Source organism: Melopsittacus undulatus, chromosome 1 (assembly GCF_012275295.1).
Source record: "Melopsittacus undulatus isolate bMelUnd1 chromosome 1, bMelUnd1.mat.Z, whole genome shotgun sequence".
Classification (NCBI taxonomy): Eukaryota; Metazoa; Chordata; class Aves; order Psittaciformes; family Psittaculidae; genus Melopsittacus; species Melopsittacus undulatus.
Genome location: NC_047527.1, coordinates 63,177,142 through 63,192,234, shown reverse-complemented (window position 1 = coordinate 63,192,234; position 15,093 = coordinate 63,177,142). Strand labels below are relative to the sequence as shown.

General features: G+C 39.9%; 1 protein-coding gene across 1 annotated transcript in view; it reads right to left on the bottom strand.

Moving 5' to 3' along the window:
• Nucleotides 1–13,389, bottom strand: part of ELP2 (elongator acetyltransferase complex subunit 2) — a 40,264-nt gene extending 26,875 nt beyond the window's left edge. Inside the window, exons 1-6 of the mRNA XM_005153413.4 lie at nt 13,239–13,389; nt 13,068–13,146; nt 11,456–11,541; nt 10,303–10,453; nt 8,972–9,049; nt 5,905–5,969 (exon numbers count right to left, since the gene is read on the bottom strand). Of these exons, the coding sequence (XP_005153470.2) occupies nt 5,905–5,969; nt 8,972–9,049; nt 10,303–10,453; nt 11,456–11,541; nt 13,068–13,146; nt 13,239–13,370 (591 nt within the window). The 5' untranslated portion in view covers nt 13,371–13,389. The remainder of the gene's footprint in view (nt 1–5,904; nt 5,970–8,971; nt 9,050–10,302; nt 10,454–11,455; nt 11,542–13,067; nt 13,147–13,238) is intronic.
• Nucleotides 13,390–15,093: the final 1,704 nt, after the last annotated feature.

Here is a 15,093-nt window from a genome sequence, read left to right as displayed (position 1 = left end):
AAGAATGAGATTGACTGGTCTGTAATTCCCTGGCTCACCAGTTTTCCCCTTCTTGAAAATGGGGGTTATATTTCCCTTTTTCCAGTCATTGGGAACTTCACCTGACTGCCATGATTTTTCAAATATGATGGCCAGTGGCTTAGCAACTTATTTGCCAGCTCCTTCAGGACCCTCAGATTGATTTCATCAGGTCCCATGGACTTGTATACATCAAGGTTTTTAAGATGGTCTCAAACCAGATCCTCTCCTACAGTGGGCCCAAGGTCTTCATTCTCACAGTTCCTGCGTCCACCTTCCAAGGTCTTGATGGTGTGGTCAGAGCCTTTGCCAGTGAAGGCTGAGGCAAGAAGTCATTAAGAACCTCAGCCTTCTCCAAATCCAGAGTAGCCAGCTCTCCTGATAGCTTCTGGAGAGGGCCCACAATGTCCCTAGTCTGTCTCTTGTTTGCAATGTACCTACAGAACCCCTTCCTGTTATCTTTCACATCCCTAGTTGAGTTTAATTCTAACTGGGCCTTAGCATTCCTAACCTGGTCCTTACCTTCCCGGACAACATCCCTGTATTCTTCCCAGATTGCCTGTCCTTGCTTCCATCTTTTATAAGCCTCTTTTTTCCTTTGAAGTTTCCTCAGCAGCTCCTTATCCATCCAAGGAGGTCTCCTGGCCCTCCTGCTGCACTTCCTTATAGTTGCAATGCAACACTTCTGAGCTTGTAGCAGGTGATCCTTGAATATTAACCAAGAGTCTTAGGCCCCCCTGCCCTCTAGAGCTATATCCCATGGAACCTTACTAAGCAGGTTCCTGAAGAGCCCAAAGTCTGCTCTCTTGAAGTCCAGGGCAGTGAGCTTGCTGCACTCTCTTCTCACTGTCCTGAGGATTTCGAATTCAACCAGCTCATGACCACTGCAACCAAGGCTGCCCTGGAGTGTCACATTTCCAACCAGCCCTTCCCTGTTGGTGAGCATGAGGTCAAGCACAGCACCTCTCCTTGTCGGCTCCTCTACTGCTTGCAGAAGGAAGTTGTCTTCCACACAATCGAGGAACCTCCTGGATTGCCTGTGCCGGGCTGTACCGCCCCTGCAACAGATATCAGGGTGGTTGAAGTGCTCCATGAGTACAAGGGCCTGCGAGTGTGAGGCTGTTCCTATCTGTCTATAGATCACTACATCCAGAGAGTCCTCTTGGTCAGGTGGTCTGTAACAGATCCCCACAATGTCTCCCATCGCTGTTCTCCCTTTAATCCTGACCCACAGACCAGACAGAGTTCCATACTCTCCAGCCTACCCTGACATAAATAGCAACTCCCCCTCCCCATCTGCCAGGCCTGTCTTTTCTAAAGATCCTGTAACCTTCCATTCCAACACTTCAGTCATAGGAGCCATCCCACCATGTTTCTGCGGTACACATACCATTTTTTTTCTGTCCTCAGAAAAAGCCCTATTCCCATTACATTTTTTGATCCTAAATTAACTTAAAATGTCTGAAATGACCACGACTGTTAAAACATTAGTTTAGTTTAGTATGAATAGCTATCATACTACTTCTAGCATTGTATTCTGCTAAAACCCTTACCTAGGCCTACCAAGGGTTAAGATTAAAGGGTAGGCTCTGCCATTGGCAAGCCTGCAACATGGAAAAAAAAAAAAAGAAAAAAAGCCCTCTCAAAATCTGTCTTTGCCTTTAGAGAAGAGCTGGTGAGCAACAGAGCAACACTGACTCACCCACTTTGTATGAGTATGAAAAATACGCACTTAGAAATTACTGCCTCTCTTTGGTCCAACATTCCTGCTGTTCTCTAAAACCAACTTCCTATCAAACAACAACATTTAGCTTCTCCTTGTTCTGCATTTCTAGTCTTAATGTTACAGCATGATCTGTGTATGAGACACATGACCAGAATAGCTTAACAGAAACTTACAAATCACACAGTAGTGGTCTTAAGAACATGGTCTCACAGCCACCTAGGCCTCATCTGGCTAGTCATTTCTGCACTCACTAGCACTTCTGGATGTGGCAATCCAGATAGATGTTTATGTTAAACATCCAACTAGTTATCTGTAAATAAAGGCAGAATCGACCCAGAAAAAGAGATCAACCAGCAACCTAAAGGTTTTTCTGAAGACTGTGTGTTTCTAGCAATACACTAAAAAAAACAAACACAAAAAAACACAAAAAAGAAACAAAACCCAAAAACTTTAACAATACATATTTCAGATAATAAATAAAACACTTATTTATTCACTCACTTGTACAATCTTTGATACAATGCTCTGTATTTTACATTGACCAATGTTAGGTGGTAAATTTAGTCCCAACTGAAGAATTGGTTCCAGCTGAACTGTTGCTAACATTCTTGTCTTTTATGATTACTTTTATGTTAAACAGTGTGCATATCTCCTGAAACTTGACTCTAATATTAATCTAAACATACATCTAATAATTTTTCTGTTTTCAAGGTGTTGAGGTTTTTTTACATTACCTTTATTGTCTCACATCAAACAGAACTATTAAGAAAAGCAGACATTTACTTTCTCTTTTTAAAGAGTAAAACTGCTTACTCTGGGGTTATTAATACCACCCCAGGTTTTTAAGTAATTTCCCAAACAGTTATTTAGGCACGACTTAATGTTAAGTCAAGCATGTGGTTCTTCTGTGCTACAGAACAAGCACTCACTCAAAATTTTCAATATCTTGTTTCCCATAAAAACTGTCCACTGAAACTGAGGCAAAAGTAATGCTGCTGTCAGGCCTTCTGCTTGGTTTTTTTTGTATTGTTTTTGGCATTTTCTTTGGAGTATGTGTCCCCTGGTATCACACATTGTTCAGGTGTATTCTGTTCTAAAACTGCATCAATTTAAAGCTTCTTGCAGGTGCACATGGTCATTATTTGTAAATTGTTCAGTCAAAGTTTTTATTATTGCCTCGGTTGTAAACACACATATTTTGATCTGTCATTCTTCTCAAAGACTTTTTCTAGTTTCATATTTCTCTTTCTCCATTTCAGTTTTCCCCTTGGTCCTCACTGGATACCTATGAAGTTACAGTACCAACAGTTCAATCTAACAAAAGCTCATGGTCTGACTCACCTACTTCACAGGTTTTCCCACGCCTCTTAATTAATTTCTGAGTATTCCAGTTCCTTCTGTTTTAAACAAAGAATAAAGCTTTTCTGTAGGTAGCAGAACTAAGGAAGCCAGACTGTCTGTGAACATGCCCAGCACAGTCTGCACAACTAATTCTGCCCACACTTTGGGTTCATGTCCTTCAGGATCAGGCTGGTTATTGCTTGGCAAATTTGGCAACACAGGTCTAAGACTTCTCATCTTTTCTTCATTGGACCCTATAAGTGATATCCCTCCTCTACCCAGCTGTTAATGCAATGGAATTAGAGAGAGCCTCAAATATCTTTGAGTCCCTTATTACACTTTTCAATTAGGCCTAATTATTTGGGGGAAACACAGTCAAACATGCACTGCAATATCTTCTCTCAGAAACTAAGCTCAACATAGAACTGTTTTGTCTTAAAGCTCTATTTTTGATTCTGTGGTTTACTTACCTCCTCTCCATAGACTTGTAATATCTCAAGCGGGAAAAGACATAATGGTTTCTGAAAGATTTTTCGCTAGGTATTTTTATAAATCAATACCTTCTTTCAAGAACTCGGAAAAGCAAAGAATTCATTTTCTCTCTACTGTTTAACACAGTAAGGGATCTACAGGCAGAAAGTCTTAAAGGATTTGAAGCCTGCCCACTCAATTTCAAAAACCAAGTAGTTTGAATATGAATATGAATAAATATATTTTAGCTGGAAAATTGTTGAGTTTCCCAAAAGGCAGCCTGAATCAGCTAACTGAAGATGCCTCATCCTCCCTTAGTGTAACCGTGCCCTCCAAACTTCTTTAGGATATCCCATTATTAACTTACATTCTGCCTTTGGGTTCATATAACCTTTTTTAGGATGTTAACTAAAAGATTTCCAAAAGTCACAACTAACACGACAGAGCTACAGGCCTTACCAGCAGAGAATGATGCAGAAGCTTAGACTCCATATGTTCTCTCACTCTTCTATGCTAAGTTCTAGTGAAAAATGGCAGGATTAAAGTAACCTCCTTCAAAAATATTTAAAAGTTCTACATAAGCCATTATAGAAAGGTGTCAGCAGATCTGAGAGAATTCAACTAAAGAGGAGAACCTCCCTCTAACAGCTAGGAAGGAATTTGTGTTAGAAGGCTTGCAAAGATGTTTTCTTTCTGTTAACAGCCGTAACGCACTACACAGGCACTTTTACTCCACATGGAATCAAATTTGGGCTCTTCTCTTTTAGATCTGTACAGTCTACTTGGTTAAAAGAGATGTTCTAGAAAGTTAAGACAGACACCAACCAGAAGTCCCACCTAATTTAAAAAAAAAAGAGATTCTGAATGCCAGCTCTGCCAAGACAGCTGGTGAAAATACTTCCTAAAACTGAAGGTGTGAAAAATAACACATGTAAAGTAAGAGAAAATTCCTCACCCCTTGTATAAACAAGGTCTCCTACCTCCAAAAACAGCACCATAAATTACTTATGAAACTTATGATGGAGCTTGTTTATTCCAGTTACTTTCCTTTATCCTCCACTGACTGTATTTAAGAACAGCTAAGAATGTTAGTATATTCAAAAGTCTGGTCAACAACTGGCAAAATAAGTTACATATAGCTAAACATTTTTGGCACTCAAACTACATATTATTTGTTTAATTTGAACCATACAAGAAAACAAGTTCCAGATCTTGAATGAGGAAAATCAACTGCACAGCCCTGAGATAAAAGTCTTCAGCATACTGAGAATCGTAAGTGGCATTCTGCCACCACTAATTCCCAGAGAATCTCATTAAACTGATATAATTCATAAGTTATATAGACAAAACAACAAAAAAAAGGAGCTAAGAAATCAACCCTTCTTTCTTTTAGTGGTCAAGAAATCACTGATCATAGCAGACAAAGGCTGAAGTATTTATTTAAACAACAACAACAAAATCTTGCTGTTGTATATGGAATTATGAACAGGAAAAATTACCTCTAAGGTAGCTTTTATCTCTCTCAAAAAGTGAAAGGGACTATTTATTCTTTAATCTCTATGGTCACTGTGATTTCTATATATGTAATTTTCAATAGGGGCTTCTGAATGGTAGGTTCATTAATGATTGAAGCCAGTGCTTGTGGCTTGAGCTTCAGTTGGGTTGTTTGGTTTTTTTGAGGGAGTGATAGAGAGAAAGAAGTGACACTGACTTCTGTTTTGGAAAACAGTCATTCAACATATGCTTTAGAGTCTAACAAATGCAAATGCAAGAGATGCAAGAGGACAGAATCTTCCTAGTGCTCCAAAGGAACATTTATCTGTATGAAAAACTTAAGATTGCCAGCTTCCAAATAATACATTAAAAATGTGCATCCTTTTAGAAGATCACATACCACTTCAAATACTTCCTTTGGCATTCAAAAGCATTCAGTACAAAGAGCATACTTAGCAACAAACATACAGTTCCACAAATAGAAATTGCAACAGTTTTCCCTTAAGAGTTTATAAAATGAAAGGAACATCATTTCCATATGAACCATTCAATGCATGGATATTGAATACAGAAGGACAGTCATAGCTATTTTATATTAGTGGGAACAGAAACACAGGGTATCTTCCTAGAGGGAAAAAAATAAGAGAAACGAACACTTACATGCACTGAATCCAACTTCAACATTCTGTACTTGAATTTCATAATTCCTAGGGAATGGAAGGATTACGTAGTTGCATATTATGGCTATCTAGAGATGCAGAAGCTAATGAAGAACCTCAAAAAAATCTGCAGCACAAATGAAATGAAGCAGAAAACATGAGCAATGTTCTGAGCAAGAGACAAAAACCAATTACCTGATCATTCTGCTGTATAAACAAACTTATTTTGCAGTCATCACCACCACAAGCCAGTATTGGTACTGGAAAGGAAAAAGAAGTCTTCCATTACACAAGTAACAAAACCCAACATTGTAGGATATACATAAATATGTAGACAATACAGTATCAATAAATATATTCATATAGACAGGCAAGCATAATATAATTTTTTTTTACGTTTTCTTAGAGACCAAACCCTATTTGAAATAAACTAGTATCTCAGTAACACAAAACTCTGAAGTTATTTTGGCATGCAAATAATTACAAATACTTAAGATGCTAAAGAGTATTTTCCTTCAAATTCACATATATGTGGGAAGTTCAAGTATTAGATTTTAGTTAATTATGTATATTTTATTGATCTCAGCAGCCAAGTTGGAAACTGTGGTCCAATTGCAATGGGGGACAGTGACTGGCAAAGCTCTTCAAATTCACTTGCTCCTTTTTTTATTTTCACCTGTTGTAATTCAGTTCTGAGGAAACAATTACTTGTCACAGCCCAAGCTATGGCAACACAATTATTCAGGTAGTAGGAAAAATCCTACAGTACATGACAAAACAGATGATCAAGATCAGTGAAACAGTAAATCCTATTCCCAGCATTTCAGCAGCAGAGTTTCTGCAGACATTGCTAGACAAAAAGCAACCAACCAAACAAAACAGGATTAAGCACCTCCTTGAGACTTAGAAAATAGCTGTAAAGAAACTCTTTAACTAAAAGGCTGTCGGTAAAGTGCTTAAGCTGTGACTCCAGCAGCAAATGATTTTTCAAGTTTTTATGAACAGTCTATTGGCTTTCCCATTTGACTTCTTCACAAAAATAACTCTTTTTTTTAGTATTTTCAAGGAGAATCAGTTAAAATACTAGGTATCTTGAACTTCAATGTCTTTTGGAAGTTAAAGCATCCATTACGTATGAATCAATTTTCAATGCAAGCTTTAAATTCCCTTGATTGGTAAGATCAGAGGTTACTGTAAATGCTTCTAGCTCAGGAGAGTAGTTTACAACTTTCAGAAAACCAATCTGTATTAATTTCCTGACTCAAGAACTGCAGATTGTTCTCAAGAGAAAAGCTGTTTTAAATCTTAATATAGCTACCAACATAGCCTTCATAAGGATTTCAGAGCAACTCCTGAAGTTATCATAGATCATTTTTCCCTGACACTCGTAAGAATTCCAAACTTGACATTAAAGTTTGACAAAATGATCAGTGAGAGATTTTTAATAATATATTTAAACTACTTTATTTAGATTTTAGAATTAACATCATACTCTGAATAAAAACAATTCAGTTGTATGGGCTACTATGTCAGGTTTAGAGAGAAAACACAGAACATGGCTCTGCTATATTTTAATACCGTTATAATTTGTTTATAGACCTTTATAGACCCTTTATAGATTTGTAAGGGGAAACATTTCTAATCATACCTTTATGGTTCAAAATCTGAACTGTTTCTTTACAACTTTAGCAGCAGAAATCATATTGGAACTGGCATTAAGAACATAAATGTATAGATCATTTTTAATTCCATATGAGACCTTCACAAATAATTTCTCATTTGAAAATAAATTCAGTTCTTCAGAAAAATAAAGTACTCTTTTTCAGGTTGAGCAATGTATTGTTTTGGATAACTAATTTCAATTGGGATGGGAACAGGCCATAATAAAGGACTGTCCTGCTCTGAATGCAACTTCAAGCAACACTGGGCTTTGGTGACCATCCCAGCAAAACAAAATGCTTGCTAAGACACCATTTAAAGCAGCTTCAAGCACTCCACACAAATTTGGTTGCAGAAGCATTTACTTTTAAGAATATGATAGTCTTCATTTAAGATGCTTCCAAAATTAATGTTCACTCCTTTTATGTACAACATGATTTCAATACTAAAAAGAAGCACTACCCCAAAGTGTTACAGTGAGAATCTCTTACCCATACAGTATCATAAATGAAGAAATAACCTATTGCTCTGCAATATGAATTTTATACTCATTAAACTGGCATAACAGACACTTCATTTTTAACAAAAGTTCACAATGGAGGTAATGATTTTTATTTATCCCCTAGCCTTTTTATTTCAGCTCAACAACTGCCTGTTAACATATTTACAGGAAAAAGAGGTTTGAAGTTCTTTAGCTATGCAGATGCTGCTTTTGGTATCAGACATTAGCATTTTCAGGTGGGACAACGCATCTTGATAGAGCTTTCATATCTCCCAGAATTATCACAAGCCAAAGAATAAAATAAGCTCCTGTATAACCACTCTGGAGGCATGCAGTCAAACACCACATCAGTGTGGAACACATGCAGCAAATAGTTGAAAACTCTAGATACAGTGAGAAATTCCAAAAGGCTCTAATGCTACTCAAACACAAACATAATTCAACACATATATCTGGCTTGATACATTTAGTTCTTTGAGTTTTTTTTTGTTTTGGGTTGTTTTTTTTTTAAATCTTCTACATACTTGCAACAGAAGAATGTGCCTGTGGCAGGCTACAAAATCTGAACATTTGTATCAATATAAAACTATACAAATCATACTGAACAGTCAGGTTACACTTGTCCAGCATTTCAAGTATTTCTTATTTAAGACTGAACAAGTGATAAATACTGCTCATTAATCTGCAATTTTTAATGCAGGCCTGTAGATTCTTTTTCTGGATCTTGTCCTTCAATCCAAACAAGAACATGTATAAGCAGCATCATCACAAGGAGTGGGTGAAACAAACAGCATCATCCCACTTACAGACCTGCTACCCCCTTTTTAAGCTCCCTGTCTCAAGAGTTCAAGTAAAGAACTCCACTTCAGTAGCATTTTGAAAACATTGTAATCAGACAATATTCTTCAAACTCCTAAGAAGAAAATACTTAGATACAAGATGCCAGTGAAAATCTTTAGATACAAGCTGCAGCTTAGGCTGATTCTGTAGAAAAAAAATACAGCACAAGGGTCTGAAGTCAGTCAAATTAAAATCTGTTGGGGGGATTTCTTAGATTTTACATATCCTGCATTGATATTCAAGACGTGCAGCTGTACTTACCATTGCTGCCAGGCAAGAAAGATAAGCAGACATCCATAACAAATCCATTTCCAAACTGCAGAATTTCAATGCATTTAGCTAGGAAACAAGAACAGACAGTGTTGACCTCATTCATTGTAATTATTACAGTTATACTCTCATTTCCTACTTCATTATATAGCTAAAATTTCTCAATTTTAAGGAGCTGAAAAACTTTCTCTTTTTTCAGAAGCCTCTTCTGTGGAGCCACAGAAATTCTCACAGTTAAATCTCTTTAAAAGTTACTAGTTTATAGTTAAAGCTATTCTCCCCTGAGTATTAAAGTTGTACAGCTTCACTGTGGTAACACATTAGAAGTGATAAATACTGCAAATAATATCCTGTGGCAACAGCATTCACTACACAGAAATCTAAAACTCATTCCATGAACTGAGCAGATAGAAGAGCAAAAACTTGCTAACACCCCTGAGATCCTACAATTGTCTCAATTGGTTGTACTTGATGATCTTAAAAGGTCTTTCCCAATCTAGTTGATTCTGTGATTCTACAAATGGTGACCCACCATCAGAGTAATCAACAGTATAGCAGAAAAAAACCTCTAACAACAGCAAGAAAAAAAGGATAGGACAGGACATCATGGTGTTCCTTGGGAGCAGGAGAAATGCCTTCCAGAACATGGGACTGAAGATCAGTAACTGCCACCTATTTCATTCATAAAGGCAGCACAATGCAAAATACTCAAGTACACCAGATAAAAGCAAGTAGCTTGAGAGTGCAGTCAGTACAACTCAACTTAAAGGCAACACTTTAAATCTAGATTATCCACCCTATTTATTTCTTACATATTTCAAAGAGCTGTTCTCCCATGTTTTCATGCAATGGCCTAGTTCACCAGGTCAATATCCTATTAGCCCAAGCTTCATTGGACTCAAGTCAATAGTAACAAAGAAGAGACCAGTTTAACCTCACTTTTTTAATGCCAGCATTAATTATTTTACTTCACACACGCATACATATAGATAAGTCTGCCCCCACATTACAGGTCAAAATGATGGTTTGGATTATCAGATTCTGAATATATATTAAAGAGAAATAAGTAAATTCAGCCAACACATCACTGATGAAAAACAAAGATAAATCATTTTGCAGAACAACACTGACCCAAAGCTGTTTAACTAGTATAACCCTTAGCTTTCAAAGAGCAATACAGTGGTTTGATGTACCAAAGCTGCAGGAGAAATCAATGTAGTTGCATTAAAAGATGTTAGTACTTAGCAGAGTACTTTAAGGGATAAGCATGCATCATTTTTATTAAGCCAGTTTGTTGTTTCTGAACTTTTTTAAATAGTTACCTTCTGAACCTTGCCGAGACCAGATTCTCACAGTAGAGTCAGAAGCTGCAGAAGCTATTAGCAGATTTAAATCAGGTTCATCTGACTGGTAGACAGCATCCACAGCACAAACAGCTTCAGCATGGCCTTTGAGAGGAACGCTTTTCACAAGCTGAACACATCAGAAAGCTTTAAATTCCAGTAACTTATCTGAGACAATTTTAAAAGACATTTTAAGAAATATTTTAACACTGAAAATAAACTGTATAGCTGCAAAGGCAGAGCACCTGCCAAGCTATGCTTAAGCTACAGCATACTCCACGAAAACACAAGAAGGGATACATAATAATGACTATTAACAAGATAAGCTTTTGTTCAAAGCTGAACAGAATTAAGCATTCCTGCATACACTAGATAAACCTCACCACTCCTTGAGGAAAGCTGGAAATAGAAGTGAGGAAGAGTAGTTTTCACTTCTTTTTCTTCTTCTCTTGCCCCTCACCCTAAGGAATATCTCATAGAAGTCTAGAGGTTATCAATAGTGAAGGACACAGAGCAGAGAACACAATGGAATAAGTAGCAGCTACAGCAGCTCTAGCAGTAATGTTTAGTGTGTTCTCACAAATCAAAACAGCCTTTTACTCCTTACAAATACTGACATAAAAAAACAAATTATATTTTTTTAAACACCTACCCCAACCTGGATATCATCCTGCTAAGGCCACCTATATACAAACACTACACTGTTGCACAGACTGACCCAAAATCACTAGAAATGGACATAAAAAAGACAGGACGAAGGGTACAGGAAACATCAACTCAAAATGAACCTCATGGCTGGCAGGTTTTAAGGCAGCTTAAAAGCAAGTGCTACATGAGATCAGAAAACTGAATAGACAGGGTCTTTTAGACATGCTAGATAATTCCACCTGACAACTGGTTAGCTACTTTCTTAATAAAGGCTGATTTGAAAAAGATAAATGACAGAAGAAGCAACATTTAAAGTAACACACTGCATGACAGAATATCAACAATCTGAAGCAGACACACAGGGGGGTCAAAAATCAAGGTAAAATGAAGAGGTATGAATTAGAAATACAGACAAAACGGGTATTTTGTGATACATGAGAAACTACAGCAGGGGGAGTTTTACAAAGAGGTTACTGCTGCTCACCTGATCATTCCATGCTCCTGTTCCATTCCATTCCCAAAGAATGAGCTGTTTATCAGATCCACCAGAAATTAACTCCGTTTCAGAAGCTGAAAAATATGTTTTGGCAAGTTTTGTAAACACATACTTTTTAACAGCAGTCAACAGCATAAGCAGTTACATCAGTTACTACTGACAAAAATATAATCTATCAACTGTAAGCATCGACCAAACTGTAAATTTCCACCAAAACAATGTATGGCTGAGTTGCACTATGCAGGACAGCTTAAGAGCAAAGGTATTTACTAAGACAACATAAAAGTCATTCTGTATAAATAGATACCTCTTTCCAAAAAAGGTTCTCAAATCCAACAGTGTAATATTTTCTTTCTTTTTGTTTGGTCTTTTTGCAGGTTAGGATATAAAGCAAGAGAAGTCTAACCAAAAACAATTTAAAGCTTCATGTAAAAATTCAACTCCTAAGTTCCCTGAAAGTAATTTATTTTACTAAACTTTAAGAAGAAAAACGTTTTAGTGCAACCAGCTGAAAGGATGGAAATCTATACCACTATTAAAAAAGGAATGTTTTCATTTAAGTACTCCTCTCCCCCCCAAAACAACAGGCATATTACATTAACAGTCTAATCAACAGCTCCACTTTTCTTTGTCACTGGGTTTCTATAAATGCCTAAGGGCAAGAATACATGCTTTTGAAAAGCCTGCACTAAGCAACTTTAAAACATGGAATTACTATAAAAGAAAAGCCTCATAAGGGTCTCAAACATTCTCAGCTTGAAAGAATGCACATAAATAGCTCAAAAGCAGATGCCAGGAGGATGGTGCCAGACTCTCTTCAGTGGTGCTCAGTGACAGGACAAGGAGCAATGACCATAAGCTAAAAAACAAGTTTCACCTTAACATGAGAGAGAACCTCTTTACACTTGAGGGTGGCAGAGCACCGAAACAGGTTGCCCAGGGAGGCTGTAGACTCTCCCTCTTCAAAACCCACCTGGACAGGATCCAGTATAACCTGTTCCAGATGGCCCTGCCTTGGCAAGGGCGTTAGGCTACATGATCTCCAGAGATCTCTTTCAACCCTGTGATTATTTTTTTATGGATAACGCCTATATGCAACTAAAAGCTTTACAATCAGAGATTCCTTAAAAATCACTGCAAATTACTTCACAAAGTCAAAACACGCAAAACTCCAGATCCTTTCTGAAGAGCCCGGCGACAGCAGAAGCCACCCACCTGTCAGAGCCGCCGCAGCCCCAGGCAAAACAGCCTCCAGAGGTGGCGACGGCTGCGGGGTCCAGCAAAGACACCCCGACCAAATCTCCGCTATTGCCGGGCAGCATACCTGAGTTTGGCGGGCAAGGCTCCTGCGGTGCCACCTATTAAATTCCCTACAGGGAAACTGGGCGAGAGGCTGCTGGCTAACGGATCGGCTATTTTCTTCAGCTTACACCTATTGCTGGACTCCCTACCTCTCCTCCTCAACGAAGCGCAGGGCAGCAGCGTCCGCACCACCGAGAACTGGCCCCCGCCACGACACACACACCGCCCCCTTCTCTCCGAAACCGGCGACCCCGACCGAAGGGGACAAAGAGGCGGGGTAAAAGGCAACGCTACTCACCGCCGTCCCGCCGACGGACCCAGCGCACGCAGTTCACCCTGCCGCCGTGCCCGCGGAGGGCGGCGGCCACCCGCCTCATCTGCGGGACAGACAGAAAGCACCAACATGAGGCCGCGCAGCCAGGCCCAGGCTCGAGCCCGGTCAGTCCCGCCCCAGGCCGCATCCCCTCACCGCCGGCTCGTAGAGGACAACATCGCGGCAGCTGCCGAAGGCGAGGAGCCCCCCTCGCCCCCAGGACACGACCCCGCCGCCCGACCGACTGGCGCAACACGCAACGTGACAGACTTCCACGGGCGCCGCCATCTTCCTCTCCGCCGCATGCGTGACTTCACGTAGCTGCCGTAGCAACGACCCCGGCACGACGGCCTCCAGGGAGGCGGTGGCTCAGGAGGCTGGGGCCTAGCCAGGAGCGGTGCGGCAGGGCTGCCACGGCTTCCTAGGCACGGGGTGAGGGAGAGTCGGTATGAGGAGCCCGGCGGTAGGCTTCCAGCGCTGGGAGTAGTGTGAGGGAGTCCCGCGTCGGCGCAGTACCCCTCCACCGGCGGAGGAGCTTAAAACGGGCATTAAAAACCAATAAAACCGCAATTAGTTTGTTGGGGGAGAGGAAGGGGTGTTGGATTTGGTTTGCTTCGTGTTATTTTATTTGTTTGTTTCGGGTGGGTTTTTCTTGTTTTTCTTTAGGGGGAGAGTTTTAATCTTCATTGCACTTTCTGTCAAAATACGCAAAGGTTTAAAAAGTTTAAAACTTTTATGTCAGATCTTTGGTTTAGGGTTGTTTTTTGTTGGGGGGATCTGGGTTGTTTTTTTTTTTTTGTGCACAGAAGTGGACCCTACACATGGTAGGAAAGAAGTGAACTGAATGTAGAATCATAGTATAGTTAGGGTTGGAAAGGACCTTAAGATCATCTAGTTCCAACCCCCCTGCCATGGACAGGGACACCTCACACTAAACCATGCCACCCAAGGCTTCATCCAACCTGGTCACAGATCATGCTGTTAACTGCCTACTGCTGACCTGTTTCCATCAGCTGTAAATGCCTCCCCCGATAATTGTTTTTAAGTCACTGAGCTCCGGGTGTATTTATATTACAGTGTATTATAATGTCTTACAATTACTGTCATACAAAGCATCAGAATTTGCAGCTGAGCAATGGCCAGGGCCCCAGTGGTGTGCTCTGAATATGTTTGAGTACTTCTGTTTTTCAAGAAAAAAGATAAGGTTATAGCAGATTAGAGAATTAAATCTGTTACTTCTCTAAATTATTATTGTTTCTTGATGTATTTATCGCCTTCCCTGCCCAAGAAATTAAACCTAAGAAAGAAAAATACTGCAGTAGTGTCCCAGTTTTTTACTTGTGTGGTCACCAGCCTAAAGAAATGGGATCATTAGAGGGTATTATGTGATCTGGACGTGCTGTGAATTGTTTTGGCTGTTTGGCTGCAGGCTCAAAGACTTCGCCAGTTCCCAGTGGCTACAACCTGTTATCCCACAGACTGTGTGAGAGTCTCAGTAGGACCTTCATGACATCCACTCCACCTCCAAACACTGCTCCCTACACATGCAGAAGGCCCTGGAGCTGAGGCTGAGCTGACATATAAACAGACTGCTCCTGCCTACAAATCACACCTGGGATATCCTGGAATAATCAAAGCTGAACTGAAAAGCTGGGATGCCTGGGGTGGAGGGAGAAGACTGTTCTTCGTGGCCGTGCAGAGAATGGGGACGGGTGGGGAGGAGCAGAAAGAGAAACAGCAGAAAGCAAGTGGTCATCCAGGCAAGCACTGTGCATAGCAGAGGTAACGCTTTGGACCCTAAATGCCTGGCCTTTATCCCACGGTGTGCCTGTATGCTCATGAATACTGGCTGTCGGTAACCTTGTAAGCTGACACAAAAATGTTGCAGCCGGGCACAGCTTTTTCCAGTGGGTACGAGAGGAAAGAAGCTGTGCCTGATCGCATACAAGGTACAGCCAGAAACGTTAGCTGCTAAGGGAACAAACGACTCCTTGCAAAAAAATGCAGGGGT